The 23,557-nt window shown below is 45.2% G+C and overlaps 1 protein-coding gene across 1 annotated transcript in view; it reads right to left on the bottom strand.

The window, feature by feature from the left end:
* LOC137646993 (ras-related protein Rab-18-like) overlaps positions 1–23,557 on the bottom strand; it is a 129,814-nt gene that overhangs the window by 13,321 nt on the left and 92,936 nt on the right. Inside the window, exon 4 of the mRNA XM_068380078.1 lies at positions 16,206–16,331. Coding sequence (XP_068236179.1) covers positions 16,206–16,331 — 126 coding nt within the window. The remainder of the gene's footprint in view (positions 1–16,205; positions 16,332–23,557) is intronic.

Below are 23,557 nucleotides of genomic sequence, written 5' to 3'. Positions count from 1 at the left end.
TATTGGATGCAGTACTGTACTACGTACGTATACATACAAAAGATTCATGGAAAAGAAGCACATCCATTACAGTACACACCATTCTAATATGGTATGACTGCATCTGATTTGCGTTTCATGTTCGATTTAATTTTACTACGTACTGAATTATCGTATGATCACATTCTCTTTTCGTGTTTTATTTCTTTCTGTGCTGAATTATATATCATATGTAATGCAATGAACAATCAGTAAGAGCAGATATTACTAATTACAGTATTAATGGAATTACAGGTAACAAAATATCGTATTTGGTTATCTTCAGATTTCGCGGTATTTTCGAATTTTCCGGAAAATCCGCGATATGTATATATATATGGGTTATGGGAAAACCCCGCGAAGTGGTGAATCCGCGATTGTCGAACCGCGAAGTAGCGAGGGTTCACTGTATTTATTTTACCTGAAAACAATCTTTTGCCACTCATATGAAAATTTAATAAATTTTCTAATGTCTTTCTGAGAAGACTGCTATTTACACTTATGTAAAAAACACATGGCACTTAGTGTTCAGTCTGTGTTTCATCACCTTTGTACACTGGAATAGTCCATAATGTCACCATGATAACATTTCACTCACCATGTTGCACTATAAAGTGCCACCATGTACACCCTATACAATTAGTCCCACATAATTCACTGTTCCTCGCAGCACTAAGCGACAGGTTTTAGTACACTACCTACCGCTACCACGAATCGTTTTAATTCTTGCACTTGCTTCGCGTAGAGTTTAAAAAACACTCTGGATGACTTCCATCCAGTAAACGGGCGAAGGCTCTCGAAATCCATGAGCTGGAAGAAATTTAACGAAGAAGCAATTTTTCTGGGATCATGACCTGCGGGTGTACTGTCAGGATTCGCTCTGCGAATGAAGTAGGTGATCTTTGCCCTTAGTTGTTTCAGGGATAAGTTTGAGCCAGATGTTTCACCTTTAAAAAGCTGCCCTCCCTTGAAGTCTGAAGTTCTACGAAGATAGACCTTTAGACCCTCCACTGGACACAGCGAGAGATCTTCCTTCCGAGGGCAGATTCTCCAGGGACCCCATCTCTTAGGCTTAGTGGGTAACTCATTTTTGGCGAGAAATGTTGGGTCAGGAAAGAGATTTGGCTCTCCCGTTTCAGCAAACTGGATATGGCATTCTTCCCTAGACAAGGCCACTATTTCACCAACTCTAGCCCCTGAGGCTAGAGCAAACAAGAATAGAACTTTTTGAGTCAAATCTTTCAAAGAGCAAGTATCGTTGTCCAAACTTGAAGCAAAATGTAGTACCTTATCCAAAGACCATGAAATGGGCCTTGGAGGTGCTGCAGGCCTGAACCTGGCACAGGCCTTAGGGATTTTGTTAAAAATCTCATTAGACAAGTCTAGTTGGAAAGCATAAAGCAAGGGTCTGGTCAAGGCAGATATACACGTAGTTATCGTGTTGGCTGCTAAACCTTCTTCATGATGAATAAAGAAAGAAAGGCAGAAATCTATCGAGATTTCCTTTGGATTTCTTGCCTTGACAAAGGCCACCCACTTCTTCCAAGATGACTCGTATTGTCTTTTGGTAGATTTTTACTTATATTCCTCTAAGAAGTCTATACTTTCTTTCGAGATCCCAAACCTTTCCTTTACTGCTAGGGATAGAAAATCATGAGATGAGGGTCTTGGGTTTTCTGTAATGAAGCGAAAACAGTCGACTTCTGTACTTGTTGAGATAGAACTGGGTCCGGCAGGGGAATCAGCCTTGGCTGTAATTCCAAAATTAAGGGGAACCAGTTGCTCCGGGCCCCCTGGGAGCCACTAGGGCTGCTGTTCCTTGAAAAGATCTCAGCTTGTTGAGAACCTTCATCAGCAGGTTGAGTGGAGGGAAAAGGTAAATCCTGTCCCATTTGTTCCAGTCGAGGGACATGGCGTCCACTGCTTCCGCTAGAGGGTCCTCGTACGAGGCTATGTATCGAGGAAGTTTCTTGTTGTCGCTCGTTGCGAAGAGGTCGATCTGCAGTTCCGGGACTTGATGTAAGATGAAGGAGAATGATCCTGCGTCTAGGGACCATTCTGACTCTATCGGAGTTATCCTGGATAGAGCATCCGCTGTCACATTGCGGAACCCTTGAAAGTGAACTGCTGACAAGTGCCATCTCTTCTTTTCTGCTAAGCGGAAGATGGCCAACATCACTTGGTTGAGTTGAGGCGATCTCGAGCCTTGGCGATTCAGACATCTCATTACACCCTCGCTGTCCAAAATCAGTCTTATGTGGACTGAAGGGTGAGGGGATAATTTCCTTATTGTGAGGAAGACTGCCATAGCCTCCAGAATGTTGATATGAAAGGTCTTGAATAGAGAGGACCAAGTTCCTTGAACTCTGCGTTGATGAGAGTGGCCTCCCCATCCTTCCAATGATGCATCCGTATGGATGACGACTGAAGGTGGAGGCGGTTGCAGAGGTGTTGACCTCTTGAAGTTCCTGGCCTCCGACCATGGCCTGAGAAGTGATCGTAGCCGAATCAGTATTGGTCTTCTTAGATCTCTTCGAACGTTTGATGCGTATCTTCTCCAGACTCCTGACGCATCTTTTAGCTGTGCTCTTAGCACTGGGTCTGTCACTGATGCGAACTGAAGGGAGCCCAGCACTCTCTCCTGTTGGCGTCTTGAAAACCTGTCGGATTTTAGAAGTCTCTTGACAGACCCCGCTATCTCTCTCCTCTTCTTTAATGGAATGGAGAGACGATGTGACTGTAGGTCCCAATGTATGCCTAGCCATTGGAATTTCTGAGCTGGAGATAGTCGAGACTTTTTGGTGTTGATCTTGAATCCTAGATGTTCCAGGAACTGGATCCCTTTCTTGGACGCTTGCATGCATTCCAACTCGGATGCTGCCCACACCAGCCAATCGTCCAGATAGGATACCACCTAGACACCTTGTAGGCATAGTTGTTGAACGACTGCTTCTGCAAGCTTCGTGAAGATCCTTGGTGCTATGTTTAGTCCGAAGGGCATGGCTCTGAAAGCGTACTTTCTTTTTTGTATCCTGAATCCTAGGTAGGAGTTGAGTTGGCGATTGATCGGAATGTGCCAATAGGCATCTGCCATGTCTATGGAGACTGTGTATGCCCTTTTGGGCAACAGGGCCCTTATGTGTTGAAGGGTCAGCATCTTGAACTTGTCGTTCTCGATAAACTTGTTGAGTGGTGACAAATCCAGAATGACTCTGAGTTTGTCTGAGTCCTTCTTGGGAACACAAAACAGCCTTCCTTGGAATTTGATGGACTTTGCCCTCTTTACCACACGTTTGCTCAAGAGCTCTCGGGTATATTCTTCTAGAACGGGGGTGGAGTATTGGAAGAACTGAGGAAAAGATGGTGGAGCTGTCTTCCAGCTCCAACCTAGTCCGTTCTTGATTAGGCTGTGGGCCCAGGGATCAAAGGTCTAACGATCCCGGAAGAGTCGGAGTCTTCCTCCTACCGGGAGCATCTCATTGCTTCTGGTTTCCGGAGGGCTTGCCTCCTTCACCGCGTGCTCCCCAAGCCCCTCTTCCTCTTGAGGGATGTCTAGAGGAATCTCTACCTCAATCCCTACTTTTAGGGCGAAAGGTAGTGGTCTGCCTCTCATAGGCAGGAGCATAGGCTGGTGACTGAGTCACCACCTGCTGGGGTACCATCTGGTAGGTAGGTGCCACCATCTGGGGCACCGCGGTCATGGGAAGTTGTTGTCTAGCAAGGCGAGAAGGCAGTCTTGGTCTCTTTGTCTTTTGGGGACCCTCATCCGGAGAAGACTTCCTCTTAGCTGACATGCCCCACTTCTGGAGAAGATTTCTATTCTCCGTGGCGGCCTTGTCGACTATCTCTTTGACCAATTCATTTGGGAATAGGTCTTTCCCCCAAATATTGGAAGATATCAACTTCCTTGGTTTATGTTTGACCCCAGCCGAGGCCAACACGAACTCTCTACAAGCCCTCCTTGCCCTAACAAAGCTGTAGAAGTCTTTAGTCAGGGTTGCCGAATGTGTCTTGGCCATGACCATGAACATATCCAAGGATCTCTGTTCACTGGCAATTGCCTCCATAGACACCTGGAGGGACAGAGAGGCAGCTAGCCTCTCCTTTGTATCTTGTTCTCTTCGCAAGAGAAACTCGGACAACTTGGGGAGGTTTTCACTGAACTGACGTCCAGCGATATCAGCCTCCAACTTCCCGACTGAGAAGGTAAGCTGAATATCCTTCCAGTCTTTGTGATAGGTTGGCAAAGCTAGGGAAAGAGGCCTACACTCCTCCAGTGTAGGGCAAGATTTCCCGGCATCTACTGCCTTAATCACTGCCTTAAAGGACTTTTCCGCAAAGGGGAAAGCCATAGTTGCTGGAGCAAGAAAAGAGGGATGCTTCTTGCTTAGGGCCGGCACCTTCGAATTGGTGAAGCCCCTGTCCTTCAAACTGCTGGCTCACAATGCCTGAGCCTTCGCGTGGTCAAACACTATGACCTCCTTAGGCTCTTTCTCCTCCTTGGATACAGGTTTCGTCCTAAGACGAACGAAGCAGTCTGGATAGGACTCAAAGCTGGGCCAGAACTCAATGTCCTCTATAGGGACTGTTCCCAGCTTCTCTGAAACAAAGATCTTACCTTTTGTGATCAGCATGTACTCGGCATGCCTCTATGGGTTTACCTCGGAACACGAGGGAAGATCCTTTACATCGAGTCTCCGCTGAGACCCACGGGAAGCTGTTATCTGAAGAATCTCCTTCCTGAAAGCAGCTTTCCTTTGTTCGCTCTTCTTCTCGAACATTTCCATCATAGCCTTAAAGGCAAACAGATATTCGTCCGACCTTTCAGGATGAGGAGCGGAGGACGTAGAGGGCACTGGTTCTGGGGCAGGAACCGACGAAACAGAGACTGTTTCGACCTCATCCTCTTCCGTCTCTGGAGCCATTACTGACTCCTTATCTTGGCCTTCCGCACGAAGGTCCTTTTCGGTGTCTTCTGACACCTCTGACATCCTCTCATCATCTAGATGGATGTCCTTCATCGCATCCAAGACATCCGTGTCGACAGATAGCTGGATGCAAGGGATCTCAGGGTGAGGCTGAGGAATAACAGCATCCGCAGATGCGTTAGGGAAGAGAAGGGCTCTCATACGCTCACTAGGGAGGTAAGGCCCCGTGGAATTCTTTTGAAAGCCACGAACCCCTTTATGCAGCTTGTCCCGAGCTGCATCCCTTGACTCCGTTGTCTTGGGATTTTCAAAAGCCGCATTCATCAGGTCCTTACATACTGTACATACCTGCGGGTCCCAGTATTTGAGAGGTCCCTTGGTTATGGAACAGCGGGAGTGTGTCCTACACCCCAGATGTCCATAGAAGTTCCTGCTACGGACGTTGCAGAAAACACTATCGCACTTCACATGGTCCTCCTGTAAAGAGAGGAAAATAAAATGAGTATAACGTAGTCTATCTCACTAGACAAACTGATATTATAATAATATTTTCCATTTTATTTTATTGCATATAGCTTAGGATAGATAAGCTAGAAATGAAATAGAAAAGACACATACGTGTGTTTCCCGCCCAGCCAATTGCTGTGACCTCCCTCAATATTAATTCTAGGGTTATCCAACTTAAGAGGCCCGATGGAAGAGCCTAGCCTATAAGTATAGAGTAGTGTAAACAACACCCACTTCCAACAAATTATTAATAATAAGGATCAAAATAACTGATCATTTATCAGTATAAAGAGAGGGAATTCCTTTCCCAATCTTATAAGGTCTCAACAATAGACTGCACTTGGATACACAGACTATGTTGGAAAATTTAAGTACTGTATACTTTTATACTATAGTTTTCTGTCTGCAGTATACACTATACTACAGAAGTACTGGCTACAGTATATACATATACCATAGTTGCTGCCGGCATGCAACCGGCAAGGCTAGTAACTAAGGTTCAATTCATTGGCACAAATTTGATAATTTAATGGCTGGCGACTTGCCGGACACCTGCGGGACACTGGCTGTCGGCACACTATCCCCGTCAGCATTCAATGTGACAGGGTAGTGGCCGGAATGCCTAACTCAGTCAGATGTGACAGTGAATTAACGGCTGTCGGACCACAAGTCTAGCCTGCATCTTGCCGGCAAGGATAGTGGCCGGCAGTCGCCAAAGCTGGCGGCACTAGCCAATAGAGAGAGAGAAAGCAAGGAGTGAAGGGTGATGCAAGAGTGGCAGCACTAGCCACTGTATCACTACCTTCCTCCGGAATGAGTGTTCTTATGGAGGGGGAGAATATGGCATAATCAAGCTTCCACCCATCCACCTCCGTGCCGGTAACAGCCGGTCGTAGGATGTGAATGGCAGCTCAAGGGAGGACTGAAGAACACTCTAAGGCAAATGGGTCTCCTGCCGGCAGCTAGACCTGCCGATACAGCTATCCTGGAGCTCATGTCCGATAGGGAAGCTATACGACAAGGCCATACAGGCAGAAGCCCAAGCTGGCCCTACAGCCTGTCGGCAATCGGCGAGATTGTAGGACAACGACCACAGGGATGTGATGGCTAGGCCATCACTAAAGGACAGATTGGGAAGGGGAAAAGGGTCCTGTATAAGATGTGAGAGGAACCGGCGGCATGTCGGTCCTACCACACGTAAAGGAAGCTCTGTTTCAGTATCGGCGTCACCCTAGGCAGACGGAGAATACATTCTCCAGCCTAGGGATTGCCAATCTAATAAGGGGGGGGGGGGCCGGCATCATCTAGCCGCCACCCTTAATCATAGAGAAACAGAGTTCCAATGCCCCGGCGCCATCCTAGGCAGAAAAATAAACGTTATTCTTCAGCCTAGGGACTGCAACACAGGACTAGTCACTAAACCACAGGGAGAAGGGGACTCACATGACCCCTTCAAGTGCAGTCTAGGGAGGCAAGCCTCCTATGCCAACCAACAAGGCCCGACAAGGGAGTACATTCACCCTGTCGATCAGTTGCCGGCACACGACAAGTACTCTGAAGTTCTGACCCAAACCCAAAGCTCACCATCAGTAGCTAGGTGAAGGGACAGAAAACCCTAGCCTAACCTTGCCAGAATGACTATTCAAGGCAAGATCAACTAAGATTGTAGCCATAGGCTACATTCAAAGGGAAGGAGGGATTACCCTATACATAGGGGTAACCGGGGAGATTGTATGAAAGTATACTAAAGCCACTGGGCTACTAGCCTAGCGACAGTGAGATCGACAACCTAACTCATCGAAGCTCTCTCGTATACTATCTTAGAAGAGGAAATTTATATGCAATCCATATATCTTATATGTATAAATTGCCTATTATCTTCATTTAAATTTGATAACACTAGGAACACTTATTATATCATGCAAGAGAGTAAACAAGATCGGCTACCTAATTCGCCGAAACTACAGTGAACCCTCGCTACTTCGGGGTTCGACCATCGCGGATTCACCACTTCGCGGGTTTTTTCCATAACCCATATATATATACATATCGCGGATTTTCCGGAAAATTCGAAAATACCGCGAAATCTGAAGACCCCCAAATACGATATTTTGTTACCTGTAATTCCATTAATACTGTAATTAGTAATATCTGCTCTTACTGATTGTTCATTGCATTACATATATATAATTCAGCACAGAAAGAAATAAAACACGAAAAGAGAATGTGATCATACGATAATACAGTACTGTATACAGTACGTAGTACTGTAAAATTAAATCGAACATGAAACGCAAGTCAGATGCAGTCATACCATATTAGAATGGTGTAAGGCTGCTGATGGCTACTATACTACAAATGTAATGGATGTGCATCTTTTCCATGATTCTTTTGTATGTATACGTACGTAGTACTGCATCCAATAATATTCTTTGTTGCAAAAATCACATTTCGAATAAGTGTACGAGAGAGAGAGAGAGAGAGATAGAGATAGAGAGAGAGAGAGAGAGAGAGAGAGAGAGAGAGAGAGAGAGAGAGAGAGAGAGAGAGAGAGAGAGAGAGAGAGAGAGAGAGAGAGAGAGAGAGATCCTACAAAAGAATAAAATAGCATACGTAAAGCTATTACGTGTATTATTATTGTTATTATTATTATTATTGTTGTTGTTGTTAATAAAATTATTATTGTTATTATTATTATCATTATTATTATTATTATTATTACTGTATTATTATCATACGATAATTCAGTACTGTATACAGTACGTAGTAAAATTAAATCGAACATGAAACGCAAATCAGATGCAGTCATACAATATTAGAATGGTGTAAGGCTGCTGATGGCTACTACTGTACGTACTACAAATGTAATGGATGTGCTTCTTTTCCATGAATCTTTTGTATGTATACGTACGTAGTACTGCATCCAATAATATTCTTTGTTGCAAAAATCACATTTCAAATAAGCGTACGAGAGAGAGAGAGAGAGAGAGAGAGAGAGAGAGAGAGAGAGAGAGAGAGAGAGAGAGAGAGACATCCTACAAAAGAATAAAATACTGTAGCATACGTAAAGCTATTATTATTATTGTTATTATTATTATTATTGTTGTTGTTGTTAATAAAATTATGATTGTTATTATTATTATTATCATTATTATTATTATTATTACAGTACTGTACTGTATTATTATCATTATTTATTATTATTATTATTAATACTGTACGTACGGTATGCGCGAGGTATCTTGTATGAGTTGGTAACCTACGCATCATATACTGTAAGACGGGTTGTGATTGGTTCAAGCGCTGATAGATGACGAATCAGAACTCAAGTTTTGTTATCTAGCCTGTGATTGGTGTTTTGCCATCATCTCCAGCTTCCCGCATCTAGGTTCTCGCGGGCCCAGGTCGTCCACTCTCTGTTCCCGCGTATCGCTGAGTAGACGTTCTTAAGTTTGTGAAGTTTAATCTGTGCTGTGTGCGACCTTTTTAAGTTGAACTTTTTGTCAAATCCTACTGTACAATGGCTCCCAAGCGTTCTGCTTCTACTAAGGCTGGTAGTGAGCCTAAACGCCACAAAAGTATGATGACGATTGCTGAGAAGGTTACGCTTCTCGATATGTTAAAAGATGGTAGAAGTTACGCGTCCGCTGCACGCCATTTTGGGATCAACGAATCTACTGTTCGCTATATCAAGAAGGACGAGGCGAACATTAGAAAGACGGCTGCAATCACCTTTAGCAGATCAGCGAAGCGAGTCGTTACAACGCGTAATAAAACGATCGTACGCATGGAAGGTGCTTTAGCTGTGTGGATTGCCGACTGCCGGAAGAAGAACATAGCCTTGGATACAAACAAAGGCTTTGAGCTTGTATGAGAATTTTGCTGCAAAGGAACCTCAAGACGACGACGGCAACCAAGCTGAAGAAGATGATGATGCAGATGATCCTCAACCAGGGACATCCACTGATTCCCAGCCTCAGAAACAACGTTTTTCCGCCAGCAAAGGATGGTTCGCGAAGTTTCAGAAACGCTTCGCTCTGAAAAGCGTTTCCCTGCATGGCGAGGCTGCTTCGGCTGACACTGCCGCTGCTGAAACTTACGCGAACCAGACGTTCAAGAATATTATCGCCGAAGGTGGATACAAGCCGGAACAAGTCTTTAATATGGATGAGACCGGCTTGTTTTGGAAGAGAATGCCGTCGCGAACTTTCCTGTTCAAAGAGGAAGCCAAAGCCTCTGGCTTTAAAGCATTCAAGGATCGCGTTACCCTCGTGATGTGTGGCAATGCTGCTGGATTTTTGCTAAAGCCGGGGCTTATTTATAAGTCGAAAAATCCTCGCGCTTTGAAAAATAAAAATAAGAATCTCCTTCCCGTGTACTGGATGCATAATCAAAAAGCATGGATTACGAAGATGCTGACCTCCAACTGGTTCCATCAGTGTTTTATCCCGCAAGTCAGCAAATATCTCTTAGAGAAGGGCTTGCCATTCAAGATCCTTCTCCTTATGGATAACGCTGGTGGACACGCAACTGACCTGTCGCATGAGGGCATTCAGGTTGAGTTCCTGCCACCCAACACCACGTCATTAATTCAACCGATGGACCAGGGGGTTATCAGGGCGTTCAAGGCCCTCTACACGAAGAACACCTTGGCGGACCTCGTTGCGTGTGTGGATGCTGCCCAAGATAATGAGGATGAAGATTTTAACTTGAAGGCGTACTGGCGGCAGTACACCATAGCCACGTGCCTGCAGAATATTCAGAAGGCACCTCAAGAGATGAAACCTGCAACTGTGAATGCAAGCTGGAAGAAGTTGTGGCCCCAGATTATTTACGACGACGAGGGATTTACACCTGCTGAAATCCAACACTCTGCAATAGGCAAATCTGTGCAGTTGGCTGCCATAATTGGAGGTGACGGGTTTGGCGACATGACGACTGAAGACGTCGACGAGTTGTTGGACTGCCATTCCCAGCCCCTAACTGACGCAGACCTCGAAGACCTGACGAAATCGGCAAGCGAAGAAGAGAGTGAAACCCAGGAAGAGACCCAAGAAAATGTCGAAGAAACGGGCTTAACATTAGAACGGCTTGCCAAGGCCTGCAACCATGCGAAGGAGTTGAAAGAAATGTTGCAAGAGTGGGACGAGGATATGGTTCGGTCGATGCAATTCTGCAACAAGGTTGATGACATAATGACTCCCTACAAGATGCTCTTAGATCGAAAAAAGAGGCAGCGGCAACAACTTCCGATCACAATGTTCTTCCAGCCTCGCAAAAAAGAGCCAGTTCCTCCTGCTAGTACGCCTTCGGAAGAAATTGAAGAAGTTTCCCAGGAAGAAGTTGAAGAGGTGTCCCAGGAAAAGACACCTCCGTCTGAAGAGACGTAAAATACTACCTGGCTGCACAGTAGAACACATCATCAGCTTCATCATCATTTCTACTGTGCAGCAAATTCATCGCCATCATCATTCAAGTTTTTCTTGAACTTCTTTCGTGGTGAGTACAGTAACAATCTTTATTTTTTACTTTAATATTCTCACATTCTAAAACTGTATTTGTGCCTGTTTTATAGTTTAGTACTGTACTGTATGCATAAAGTTAAAGGGAAGGTTTTAAAAGTCTACATGTTGTAACCTATCATATTTTTTTTGTTTAAAATTTACATTTACGTACGTAAAACAATCTCTCTCTCTCTCTCTCTCTCTCTCTCTCTCTCTCTCTCGTAAATTGATTTTTTTTTGTTTAAAATTTACATTTACAGTACGTACGTAAAACAATCTCTCTCTCTCTCTCTCTCTCTCTCTCTCTCTCTCGTAAATTGTTTTCCTGCTTTGCTACGTACAATATGTACTGTACAGTACTGTATGATTTTATATAGATACGGTAAATTATATTTGTAAGGTAACATATTTTGTAAATGCTTTTACTGTAAATACTGTACTGTATCATTATTTATCACTATCATCATGCGCGTTAAATGCCTTGTTTGTTCTGAGCGTGGTTGTTTACTGAGCGTACAGTACTTTATGACGCCGTCATTTCAGGCGGCGTCATAAAGAAAAACATTTCATTTGGAAATCCTAAGAAAAATAAAGTAAAACATTGGTAATAAAAAAATCAACATATTGTATAATCAATATAATCGATGCAAAAACTAACCTATAAATATATGTGTACACTAAATGAGTTTGTTTCTTCATTATGATCAGAGAAGAACGTAAACAAAACATTGGTTGCCATTTTTTATCGTGCTTTTTAGGTGTTTAGGAAACGCATGATATAAAATCGCCTTTAATATTTGTGCCTGTTTTAGTTTAGGGTGCTGTAGTACATGCATTAAGTGTTCTGTACATTAAAGGGTGGTTTGTTAACAGTACTACGTACAAGGGAAGGTTTTAAAAGTCCGAATATACATGTTAAATAAATAGGTAAATATGATGTCACTACTTCGCGGAATTTCACCTATCGCGGCCGGGTTTGGAACCTATCTACCGCGATTAACGAGGGTTCACTGTAATGCGAGTACTATCGGCATAATATAATTAATTCCTAGCAATGAAGACTAAATAGCTAATTATTTTTATTTAAGCTATTATACCGGGAAAGTCGTTCTGGCTAACTAAATAACTCATGCGTTACGAACGACAGCGCTGAAGGCACCTCCGGTCTAGGCAATAGCTCTGCCCAAAAATTAGTTTAATTCGTATTAATTCTTACTTTACGGCCAGAGCTAAATTTATACAGCATAAGAATCAAATACTCAACTTTCCAGAGGCAGAAGACGCTGGAGATTGCATAATAAATCCTGATAAAGCGAGATCACTGGGAAAACCACCGAGCGACACCGCTACAGAAAAAGGAATAAAGATGGCAGACGATGATGACGCCATCTGAGTACTCAAACAGTAACGGAGGAAGGGAACTTTATAACGGCTCCTCTTTTATTTTGCCCCTTTTCCCCCTCGAAGTGTAAACGCTATGCGGAGTGCAGATTGCTATGTGGCGTGTCAAGAATACGTCCCCTGATATGCAATATCCTAAAAGGAAACTTTAAGGATATTCGTGCCAGGAGTTAGAATTCTGGAGACCTTAAGTTAAATTCTCTGGGAATATCACTGTAGTCAAATATACCCTAGGAAGCTACTTAAAGGAACCTTCCATCAGGACGACATGGCTTGAGCCCAAAAAACCAGGAGAGACATGAATATCTCCATACACAACCTCTTAGAAATCAATCCTGTAAATATTTTATCTACATATATATATAAGTATAATTAAAGACCAACCTAACAGTGTATATACTTGGGCTAAATAAAAATGCAATTTGAATTGTTACTAGAGTCAGGATCAAAGGGATTATTAGTCAAGGTTACACATGAGACCTGTCTACATTCTCACCTTTACATCAGAAAGACAAACAAAATTAAGAAATATTTTAAGAAAAGGCTTATTATCCTCACTGCTACACTAAAAAAGGGACAGCTAAATACCCTATCATATACAGTATAGTAACTTCCTAAAGCCATGCTACAAAAATCTACATATTATAGTACATTAATGATTGTCACAGTGTGTATGCTGCTGTTGCCTGGGTTGTCCAATGATATTACCAAGAAACACTACCGCTACAATAAATATCCAGACACAAAAGTTATCAGCAGCAAACCTTGGCAGTTATAATCAAGACAAAGTTCCAAGCTGGTGGTATAAAAAACTTCAAGCTTAATGGAGACACTAATGTATTTTTTTTTTTCCTCAAGTGTCCACTGCACTAATATCCTAAGAATCACCCCCAGGAAATCATTGCTTGCCCTCACCTAGCACTTTCAAAAGCTACAATACAGAATTCTTTAATTCAGATAATCTGTCCAAGTGACCCTTATTTTTTTGACAATCTTCACCTTATCATAAATTTCTGGCATATGTTCCCAGCTGGGTGCAGGACACGGCTACTCTTCAACCAAAAGAAGAATTTTTAGTGATGGACTGGAGATAATCACATTAAACAATACAAAAATATTAAAAAATAAACAAATCACTGTACAAATACAACCTAAACAATATAAGTGAAAATAAATAATCTAAAAAGAGAAAAAAAAATTTGTATTTTTCTTTTTATGCATTTTTCCATAATGTTGGCGGCTAACCAGGGCTGCTTGCTGACACTGTTGATGTCAAAAAGATACCCCGAAGGAAAGGGGTTCCGTTTGAGGAATCTTCTCTGGAACTGTTTGATACCATGGGTCTACCTTAGGCGCCGGAATCTTTGTAATCTTGAATTCCCTGGAAGTGTCCTTTCCTTCTTTCCCCAGTGGTCGCGCTGTAATGCACTTACAGGAAGGGGAATGGGGCAACGGAGACCTGTGGGAAATGACTTTCATAATCCTAGGTGAGAGGACCGATGGTCTGGAGGGCGAACACCTACCTTTCCGTTCCTGTTCCTTGTCCTTGTGGACACCTACCTGTTCCTCTGTCTGATGGCGAGACTTCCTGGAAGTCCGAGAACGATGACCAAGTATCGACCTCTGTCTGTCTGCCGAGGTTGTGGTACATTCCTATGCATTGGCGAGCGCCTACGCGTTGGCAAGCATTGTCTAACTGGTGACGGTTGATGAGGAGAGCTCAGGGGAGTAGGCGCATGTTTGCGCGTTGCCAAGAGGTGACAAGCGGGTGAACGTTGGTGTGTGTGTGCAGGATATTGAGTCGGAGATCGCTGACGCGTAGGTGACGATTGACGATGAGAATGCACTGTCCGATGATCTGTTGATGCGTGCGAAAGCTGACATTTGGGTGACTGTTGCCGTGGAGTGTGTTGATGAGAACCAGCGGCAAAAACCTCTGGAGAATTCCGAGAGGTTTGCCAAAGGGCAGCAGTCACGAGTTCAGGCGAGCCATAATCCAAAGCAACGCATTGCTTGGGGTAACGGTGCTTGGTGAGAGCTTGGCATGCTGGCGAGCAATGTGTTGGTCGACGATGGTCAGAAGGCGCGCGTTGAACAGGATCATTTGGACAAACCGGAGAAACATGCGCAGGTGAATAGCGCGCAGGCAAATGACGAGACGGAGAGTGACAAGCGGTAGGAAGTCAGGAACCAGGAGATAAGGTAGGAGACGGATGGGCAGGTGGTCGATGAGTCAAGATCGAAGAGTCAAACATTGGCGGCAGCAGGATGACAAGCTGGAGAGAGGATGTGTCCTTCAGAAGGACGAACATCCTCCAAAGGGGATCGCACGCGATCTTCAGGCGGAAAGTCCAGAACCGAAGTTTGTTGACTAGCGGCTGCGTTGTCAGGACAAGGTCCGAAGGCAGGCGAAGGTCGAGAACCAGATGACGTCAGACGAGGAGGAGGGTTGCGATGACGAGGCTGAAGAGCCAAAGAGGCGTCTCTTCATCGATGGCAAAGAAGCACCTCTGAGGCGAAGAAGAGGACGAACATGTCGGGAACTACACCAACGGTGACGCCCTCTACAGGCCGGAGGATAAGCAAGCTGACCTTCAGCAGAAGTCCTCCAAAGAGGAGTCTCTATGAGTGAACTTCCCAGAAACACTCGCAAGAAATGCGCCAAGGACTTTGCTTCCCCTCAATGGATATTCGCCAAGGGGGGGAAGCCCAGTCTACGAACGTAGGCAGAATGGGCAGCAGATGACACCTCTGACACCACAACGTCGACAAGAGCCAGAGGATCCACCTCCGATCTTGACGAACGTTGCGCGCTAGTGCCACTGCGAAGAAGCTGCAGCAGGGCCTCCTTGGAGGGCAGATCCGGTAACCACAAGGGTGGCCAAACCTGCAGAAAAGGAGAAAGAGGAAGCAACACCGTCTTTCAAGAACTGAGGTTGTACAGGAGTTAAGCGGCCTGCACTACTACTCGACAGTCCCCTGGAGGAGACCAAACGAGCAGGAGCTTTGGAGAAAAGTTGGGAAGCGGAAGAAGCATCTTTGGGTTTCTTCTGCTTCAAAGAAACCTTTGAAGGAGAAGGGTCTCCCTTAGACGACTTCTTTCACCATCACCAAAACCTTTCCCACTGGGAGGCAGACCACTCCTGACACTCAAAACTTATTATCCACATCACACTGTTGACTTCTGCAGGTAGGGCAAAGGGTGTGAGGATCAGTGTCCTCCGCAGACATGAAGGTGCCGCAGGAGCTGCCTTCAGGACCAGAGAAGGTACGCATGGCCGTCTGAAGTCAACATACACACACTGAAAAGAGAAAGCAAAATAGCATTAATGGCATTCCAAATATTTGAGAGGATGAAGAGCAGCAATAACCGTTCACCATCCGAGCCACAAGCAAAGTGAGCTCAATTATAGGTGTGTCAGTGGTAGTGAGCTAACACCCCTACTTAGAAGGATGGGTAGTTAACCCTCTCTAAATTTTAATGGCTCATCCCTAATAAATAGCGTAGGTTTGTATTCCAGTTACGGAACGAAAATAAATTAAACAATTATAATATAACACATTAATCGAATGATGACTTAACACAGCAAACAATGTAAGCATATAATCAGAGATAAATTAATAATGTTCCTTAGTACAGTATACTCTATGTGACTTATAGCCAAATACAATTAATGATGCCAAGACAAAATAGATAAAAATTAAATCAACAAAATGAACATCATAGAATATTTCACATTAACTGATGGTAACTAAATATCAATGCCTCTTGATACACAAAAACAAAAGTAACTCTCTTGAACTCATATTCATGCAAAAGATATATGAAGGCTATAAGCTCTATTACCTTTTGAACAAGCTCTTCGAAGGCGCACTGCACACCATCTTTAGTTTTAGCAGAAGCTTCTATGAATAACATTGCGTGTCTCCTGGCAAAATTCAGTCCTTCTTCTCTGCTAACTTCCCTTTTTTCCTGTAGTAATAATTATAATAAATACTGTATTATAACATAAATTAATTGAAAATATACGAAAAACATTATTTTAATAATGAAATTAATTTCTACTCTTCCCTGATGTTCATATTGCTGCTGCTTCTAAAGCTCGGTTTATTGACGTTTACTCACAAAATTTATAAACGACTTTACCATTTTTCTTTCCTTTCAAAAGATGAATCACTCCTTAAAAGTAATGATATCATCTAGCAGTTAATGTTAAGTAGCAAGCTAAAAGTTTCCAAATTTCCAGATTGTAACGTATTTACAACGTTTAAAGTTAATTTCATCATCATCATCATCTCCTGCTATGCCTATTGACGCAAAAGGTCTCGGTTAGATTTTGCCAGTCATCTCTGTTATATTATTAATAATTATTCAGTAATTTTGATAATTGTATTGTTGAGAACACTAACAACAGTTCCATGATTCCTAATGCCACCACCAGATGTCGGCGTGTGTTGTTGTTGTTGTTGTAACCCCGCTCAGTACAATAAGGTTAAGTTGTAACATGTGAGTTTATATCATGAATATCACCTCCAGTATATGACATCAAGACATGGTGATAAGCGGCTATTAAAAACGACATCTAGAACTCACTAAGCACGTATTATGCAGTAAAGGCCTTTTAGATTTTGTGTATTAAGCCTAAAATACTGAGTGTTCCCAACCGGCAAACACGGCTTCGTCGATGGAAGGTCTTGTAGCCCCAGCAAAATTCACTGCTATCCTAGGGTCCGACAACGAACGTAAATAGAAGTCTTTTAAGCAACGGTTTGATATTTATTTACTTGCTTCTGAGAAGGACAATAAACCTGAAGAGACTAAGGTGGCCCTACTTTTAAACATTGGAGGTGAAGAACTTTTACAGATTTACAACTCTTTCGAATTTTCAGTCCCAGCAACCGGTAACCCTAATCCAGCCAATGTGTTGAAGGGTGTTTTGGCAAAATTTGACGTCTATTTTTCTCTGCACAAGAAATAACTTGTAGCAAGGTACAAGTTTCGAAGATGTATGCAGGAAACAAACGAAACATTGGAAACCTACGTTACTAGATTGAAGATTCTTGTGAAGGACTGCAACTATGGTAACCAACGAGACAAGCAGCTGAGGGACCAAGTGGTGTTTGGATGCATTGAGGACAATCTTCGTCAGAAGTTATTTGCAGTTAAAGACCTTACCCGTGAGAAGACATTGGATTTGTGTGTGGCCTTTCAAGCAAGCAAAAGGCAGATGGACGTCATCAAGTCTACTCCTCGCCAGACCAATGACAGTGTGGCCAAAGTGAGAGAAAAGCCTAGAAAGGAAAAGACTACTGGTACCAGACACGATGCAGACCATGATGGTAGGCCTAGGTATAAAAATAATGAAGGTAGGCCTAAGTCCAGTAGACCCAGTATTCCTACAAATAAGCTGCGCCCTTGCTAATTTTGTGGGGAAAAACATGAACGGCGCAAGGAAAAGTGTCCAGCGCATGGTAAGAAATGTATAAAATGAGGTAAATATAATCATTATGCTGTTAAATGTAAAAGTAGAAAAATAAATTATGTATCCGGTAATGACAATGACTTTGATGTGAGTAGTTCAGATGAATCTGAATGTGAATATTTGCTTAAAGTGTCTTTTAAAAAGGATAAGTTAATTGAAGCTGATTTTGAAGTTAATGGTAAAGTAATCAAATTTCAAGTACAGTAGATTGTGGAGCTTGCATAAATGTAATTCCTCAATATTTAATTCCTAATGTCAATTTAAAGCCTCGTGACACTACCCTAGAAGTGTGGACTTTAGATACAGTTAGGCCTAAGGGAAAGTGCAAATTAGTAATTAGCCATTGCAAGAATAGGAAGAAATATAACCTTGAATTTTTGGTTGTTGATTGTAAATACACTCCATTATTAAGCAAAAGAACATCAGAGCAAATGGGAATTATTACAGTTAATTTTGAAAATATTTCTGCAACTGAAGATATACTTGATAAATATGACAATGTATTTAATACTGATGTGGGTACATTCCAAAATGTTATTAGACTAACCATTGACAAATGCAATCCTAAATGCAGTTCCAATTAACCTTTAAACAAAGTATGTAAGAAAATAAATGAAATAGAAAAACATAAAACAATAGCTAAAGTTGACCAACCTACTGACTGGGCGAGTCGGATGGTTGTAGCTAAAAAGAAAAATAATGATTTAAGAATTTGTATTGATCCACAAGCTTTAAACAAGTCTTTGAAAAGGGAACATCATCTTATCGCTGTAATTGATGATATTCTACCCCAACTGTCAAAGGCAAAGGTTTTTTCATCTTTTGATTTGGCCAATGGGTATTGGCATTATGTTCTTGATGAAAAAATGACAAATTCGGAGATAATTTGTATTTTTCCTAACCATACAAATCTTAGCTATTTACATTGGGTTTACCTTTCGGCGTAGCTGAAATTGACGAGCCAATAGATTTTAACGAGGGTTAACTACCCCCGCGCTAGTTAGTGGGGGTAGGGGAAGGGGTAGCTTGCTACCCCTCCCCCCCCCCACACACCAGTTATTTGCTTCACTTCACTTAGAGGTAGGACTTGACTTAGGGGACAGGGTTAGCGGGCAAATATGTATAAATAGCTAAGGTTTGTATGGTTAGGAAAAATACAAATTATCTCCGAATTTGTCATTTGTTCCGTAACCGAAATACAAACCACGCTATTTACATTGGGTGACTTACCCCTTAGGAAGGGTGGAAAGTCCCCAGCCTTACTGACTTCGGCTTTACCCGGGGACTCCGACTCCAAGTGAGCAGCACTCGAGAAAAGGAGTCCCTGCACCTCACAAGTTCCTTGCTTTGCAAGGAATGTGTGGCCTACATAAGTTGTGTGTGGAGGAAGAGCGTGACTCGTCCTATGAAGTTGACCTTGAGACCTTTAGATAGGAATCCAGGATAGGACGTTCCCAATACCACCTCGTCAGGGTATGGGGGACGCAACAGTATTAGGGTTAATACTAGGAACAAAAGGAAGCATGGTTTACCTGCAGAGGCTGAGGTCAGCTATGTGGAGACCAGGATGCTGCTTCCCCAAGAGAGGGGAGGATGAAGAAAGAAGTAAGGGTCAGACATACTCTTTCATTCACGCTGACTAAAACCGGGTAACAACGCCCTCAACCTACTGCTACTTGTCCATAAAGGAGCCTGAGGTTAGACCAGCTGTTGTGCAGCCACCACAGGGCTGATAGAAAAAGTAACGAGGCTCCTGTGGGTCACGTCCTGCAGGTAGTCTGACGCTTCCAGACCCCAGCTTGAAGTACCTGCGTCACAGAGAAGTTTCTCTTGAAGGCCAGGGACGTAGCGATGCCCCTGACGTCGTGTGCTCTAGGGCGACGTGACGGAGGAGGGTCCGGATTCAAGGCATGATGGATAACCCTTCGAATCCAAGCCGAGATGGTGTTCATGGTGACCCTCCTCTTCGTCCTGCCTGTGCTAACAAACAATGCTTGCACCTGAGGACGAACTGCAGCTGTTCTCTTCAAGTAACACCTCAGACTCCTCACTGGACATAATAGCAGCTGGTCTGGGTCGCTTGTTACAGAACGGAAACTCGAAATCCGGAAAGAGTCGAACCGTGGGTCCGGCACTCCAGGGTTCTGAGTCTTGGCAACAAACTCAGGGACGAACCTGAACGTTACCTCCCCCCATCCCCTTGAATGGGCGACGTCGTACGAGAGACCATGAAGTTCCCTAACTCGCTTGGCAGAGGCCAAAGCGAGCAGGAAAGCTGTCTTCCAAGACAGGTGGCGATCAGAGGCCTGGCGTAATGGTTCAAAGGGAGGTCTCTTAAGAGCCCTGAGGACTTGAACCACGTTCCAAGGAGGAGGTCTCACTTCCGACTGAGGGCAGGTAAGCTCATAGCTACGTATGAGTAAAGAGAGTTCCAGCGAGGAAGAAATGTCCACTCCTTTCAGCCTAAAAGCCAACCTTAAGGCTGAGCGATAGCCTTTCACCGCTGAGACCGAAAGGCGCATTTCTTCCCGCAAATAAATGAGAAACTCCGCTATTGCTGGAATAGTGGCATCGAGTGGAGAGATACCCCTCCCACGACACCAACCACAGAAGACTCTCCACTTCGCCTGGTAGACTCCCTCTGAGGACTTTCGCAGGTGCCGAGACATTTTCTCTGCAACATGTTGCGAAAAGCCCCTCTCCGTGAGGAGACGCTGGACAGTCTCCAGGCGTGAAGCCGAAGCGATGCTACGGCTCTGTGGAAGATGTTGCAATGTGGTTGTCTGAGTAGCTCGTGTCATGGGGGAAGTTCTCTCGGGAGCTCCGTCAGGAGCTGCAGAAGGTCCGGGAACCATTCCGCGTGATGCCACAGCGGAGCTATCAGAGTCATCGACAAGTTGACTGATAGTCTGGTCCTGTTGAGCACCCTTCTCATCAGACAGAACGGTGGGAAGGCGTACAGGTCGATGTTGCCCCACCGTTGTTGGAAAGCATCTTGCCAGAGTGCCTTGGGGTCCGGGACTGGGAAGCAGTACAGGGGCAGTTTGAAATTCAAAGCTGTCGCGAACAGATCCACGGTCGGGGAACCCCACAAAGTCAGGACTTTGTTGGCTATCTGAGAATCCAAAGACCACTCGGTACTCACTATCTGCGAAGCCCTGCTCAGACTGTCGGCGAGCACATTCCTCTTGCCAGGAATGAAGCGAGCTGATAGTGTTATCGAGTGGACTTCGGTCCACCTCAGAATCTCTACTGCAAGATGGGATGATAGCTGCTGCGAAAAAGTACCTTCCTGCTTGTTGATATAAGCCACTACCGTGGTGTTGTCGCTCATCACCATCACGGAGTGACCCGCCAGGTTCCGTTGGAACTGTTGAAGAGCCAGGAAAACGGCCTTCATTTCTAGCAGGTTGATGTGCAGATACTTTTCTGATTATGACCAAAGGCCTGAGGTCCTCTGGTTCAGAATGTGCGCCCCCCACCCTTCTTTTGACGCGTCTGAAAACAGTGTCAATTCCGGGGGGAGGACGAGAAGATCCACTCCCTTTCGCAGGTTCTCGTCGACCAGCCACCACCGCAGGTCCGCCTGTTCCGAAGGTCCTATTGGGACCAGGAAGTCCAGGGAATAGGATCCTTGATTCCACCGGGACTTGAGCCGCCACTGCAGGGATCTCATCCTGAGACGGCCGTTTGGAACCAGACGAGCCAGGGAGGACAGGTGACCTAAGAGACACAACCACGATTGGGCAGGAAGCTCTTCTCGCCTGAGGAAGGGTTCCGCCACCCTCCTCAGCCTTGCTATCCTGTCATCTGATGGAAAGGCTTTGTGAAGATTGGTGTCTAACAACATGCCTAGATAAACCAGTCGTTGGGACAGCTGCAGAGAGGACTTCTCGAGATTTACCACGATCCCCAGATCCTGGCAAAGTCCCAGAAGCCTGTCTCGGTGTCGAAGAAGGGCCGACTCCGAGTCTGCTAGGATCAGCCAGTCGTCCAGATAACGGAGGAGATGGATGCCGTTCCTGTGCGCCCACGACGAAATCAGGGTGAACACTCTGGTGAACACCTGAGGTGCTGTGGAGAGACCGAAGCACAGCACCTTGAACTGGTAGGTCTTACTGTCTAGGCTGAATCTCAAGTACTTCCTGCAAGATGGATGGATTGGGATCTGGAAGTACGCGTCCTTCAGATCCAGTGTGCACATGAGGTCTTGTGGTCTCACCGCAAGTCTGACCGTGTCCGCTGTCTCCATGCTGAACGGAGTTTGCTTAACAAACTTGTTCAGAGCTGAGAGGTCGATGACGGGTCTCCAGCCTCCAGACGTCTTCTTTTACAAGAAAGAGTTGACTGAAGAAGCCTGGGGAGCCATCGACGACCTCCTGGAGAGCATCCTTCTTGAGCATGGTCTCGACTTCTGCCCGAAGGGCTAGCCCCTTTACCGATCCCATGGCATAGGAGCTCAACGACACTGGATTCGCTGTCAGGGGAGGTTGAGATGTCGTGAATGGGACGCGATACCCTTGGCCGATCACGGAGACCGTCCAAGCATCAGCCCCATGTTGCTGCCACCTGTGCACGCAACTTTGAAGGCAGCCCCCCCAGGTGGACACGCGGGGGGACTGCCACTCCTAGCGCTTGCGGCCGCAGCCGCTCCCTCTAGGAGTCTTGCCTCCCCTGGAGGACTTACCGCCCCTCTTGTCCTTGGCAGGGAAGGGCTGGGGCTTAGACACCACTTTCTTAGCTGCCGGCGCCTGCTTCGGTGTCTTGCGAGGCTGCTGCTGATGTTGTTGCGGAGCTGGAGGCTTGTAGGGCCGAGATGCAAGGGCCCTTTGGAGAAGGGAGTCCTGGCTAGACTTCCTCCACCTCTCAGCTGTACGTTCCATGTCCTGGGGCTCAAAACAAATTCCCCCCGATGAGGGAGGCGTGTCTGAGCCTGTTGACGTCCACGGCGGGGACCTTCGGATGGATCTTCTCGGTCACTGCATCACGACGCTTGAGCACCGAGTTGGCACACATGTTGGTAACCTGATGCGCCAGGAACTCGATGGAGCGAGTGCCCGAGAGGAGGAAGGTCTCCAGGGCCTTCCTATTGCTCTCCTTAGACAGATCCTCAGAGCGCAATAGGATGCCCAGAGAACCTAGCCAGACATCCAGCCACGAAGTGGCCTGCATGGTGCACTTCGCGACTTTCTCATGGCTTAGAATCTCCAACGCCGAGAACCTCACCTGCCGGGCCGAGAGCTTCTCAAGGGGAACTCCCCTAGCGAGCTCTTCTACCGAATGATGGAGGGGAAGAGCGAGGCTAGACTCCCCCATGATCTCAAAATATCTCCTCTGCTGGAGACGAGGAGGTGGGAGGAGTTTGTTCCCGGCAGAGGAACGACTGGAGGTAGCGAGTACTGCGAGCTGAGCATTAGCCCTGGCTCTGGCACTCTTCAGCCCCTGGGACCAGGGCAGAGCCGCGCTGGCCTTTGGGGGCTTTTAAGTCCCATAAACCTTATCCAGAACCGTGTCCTTGCCTTCACGGGGGGCGATCACAGGGTCCATGAACCCGTTGAGCTGTCTTCATCAGGCCCAGGAACTGCCAGAAGGCATGCTCAGACTCTTGCTGCTCTCCTCCCTGCGGACTGGCAGCTAAGTCTCCTGTCCCCGGAAGCTCTTCATGGGGGGGACACGTGGACGTTCTCCCGGGGTCTAGCTGGTTCCTGACGAATAC

The sequence above is a fragment of the Palaemon carinicauda genome, chromosome 9, assembly GCF_036898095.1.
Source record: "Palaemon carinicauda isolate YSFRI2023 chromosome 9, ASM3689809v2, whole genome shotgun sequence".
In the NCBI taxonomy this organism is placed as follows: Eukaryota; Metazoa; Arthropoda; class Malacostraca; order Decapoda; family Palaemonidae; genus Palaemon; species Palaemon carinicauda.
Note: the sequence above shows the minus strand (reverse complement) of the source record. Positions and strands in the feature narration are given on the sequence as shown.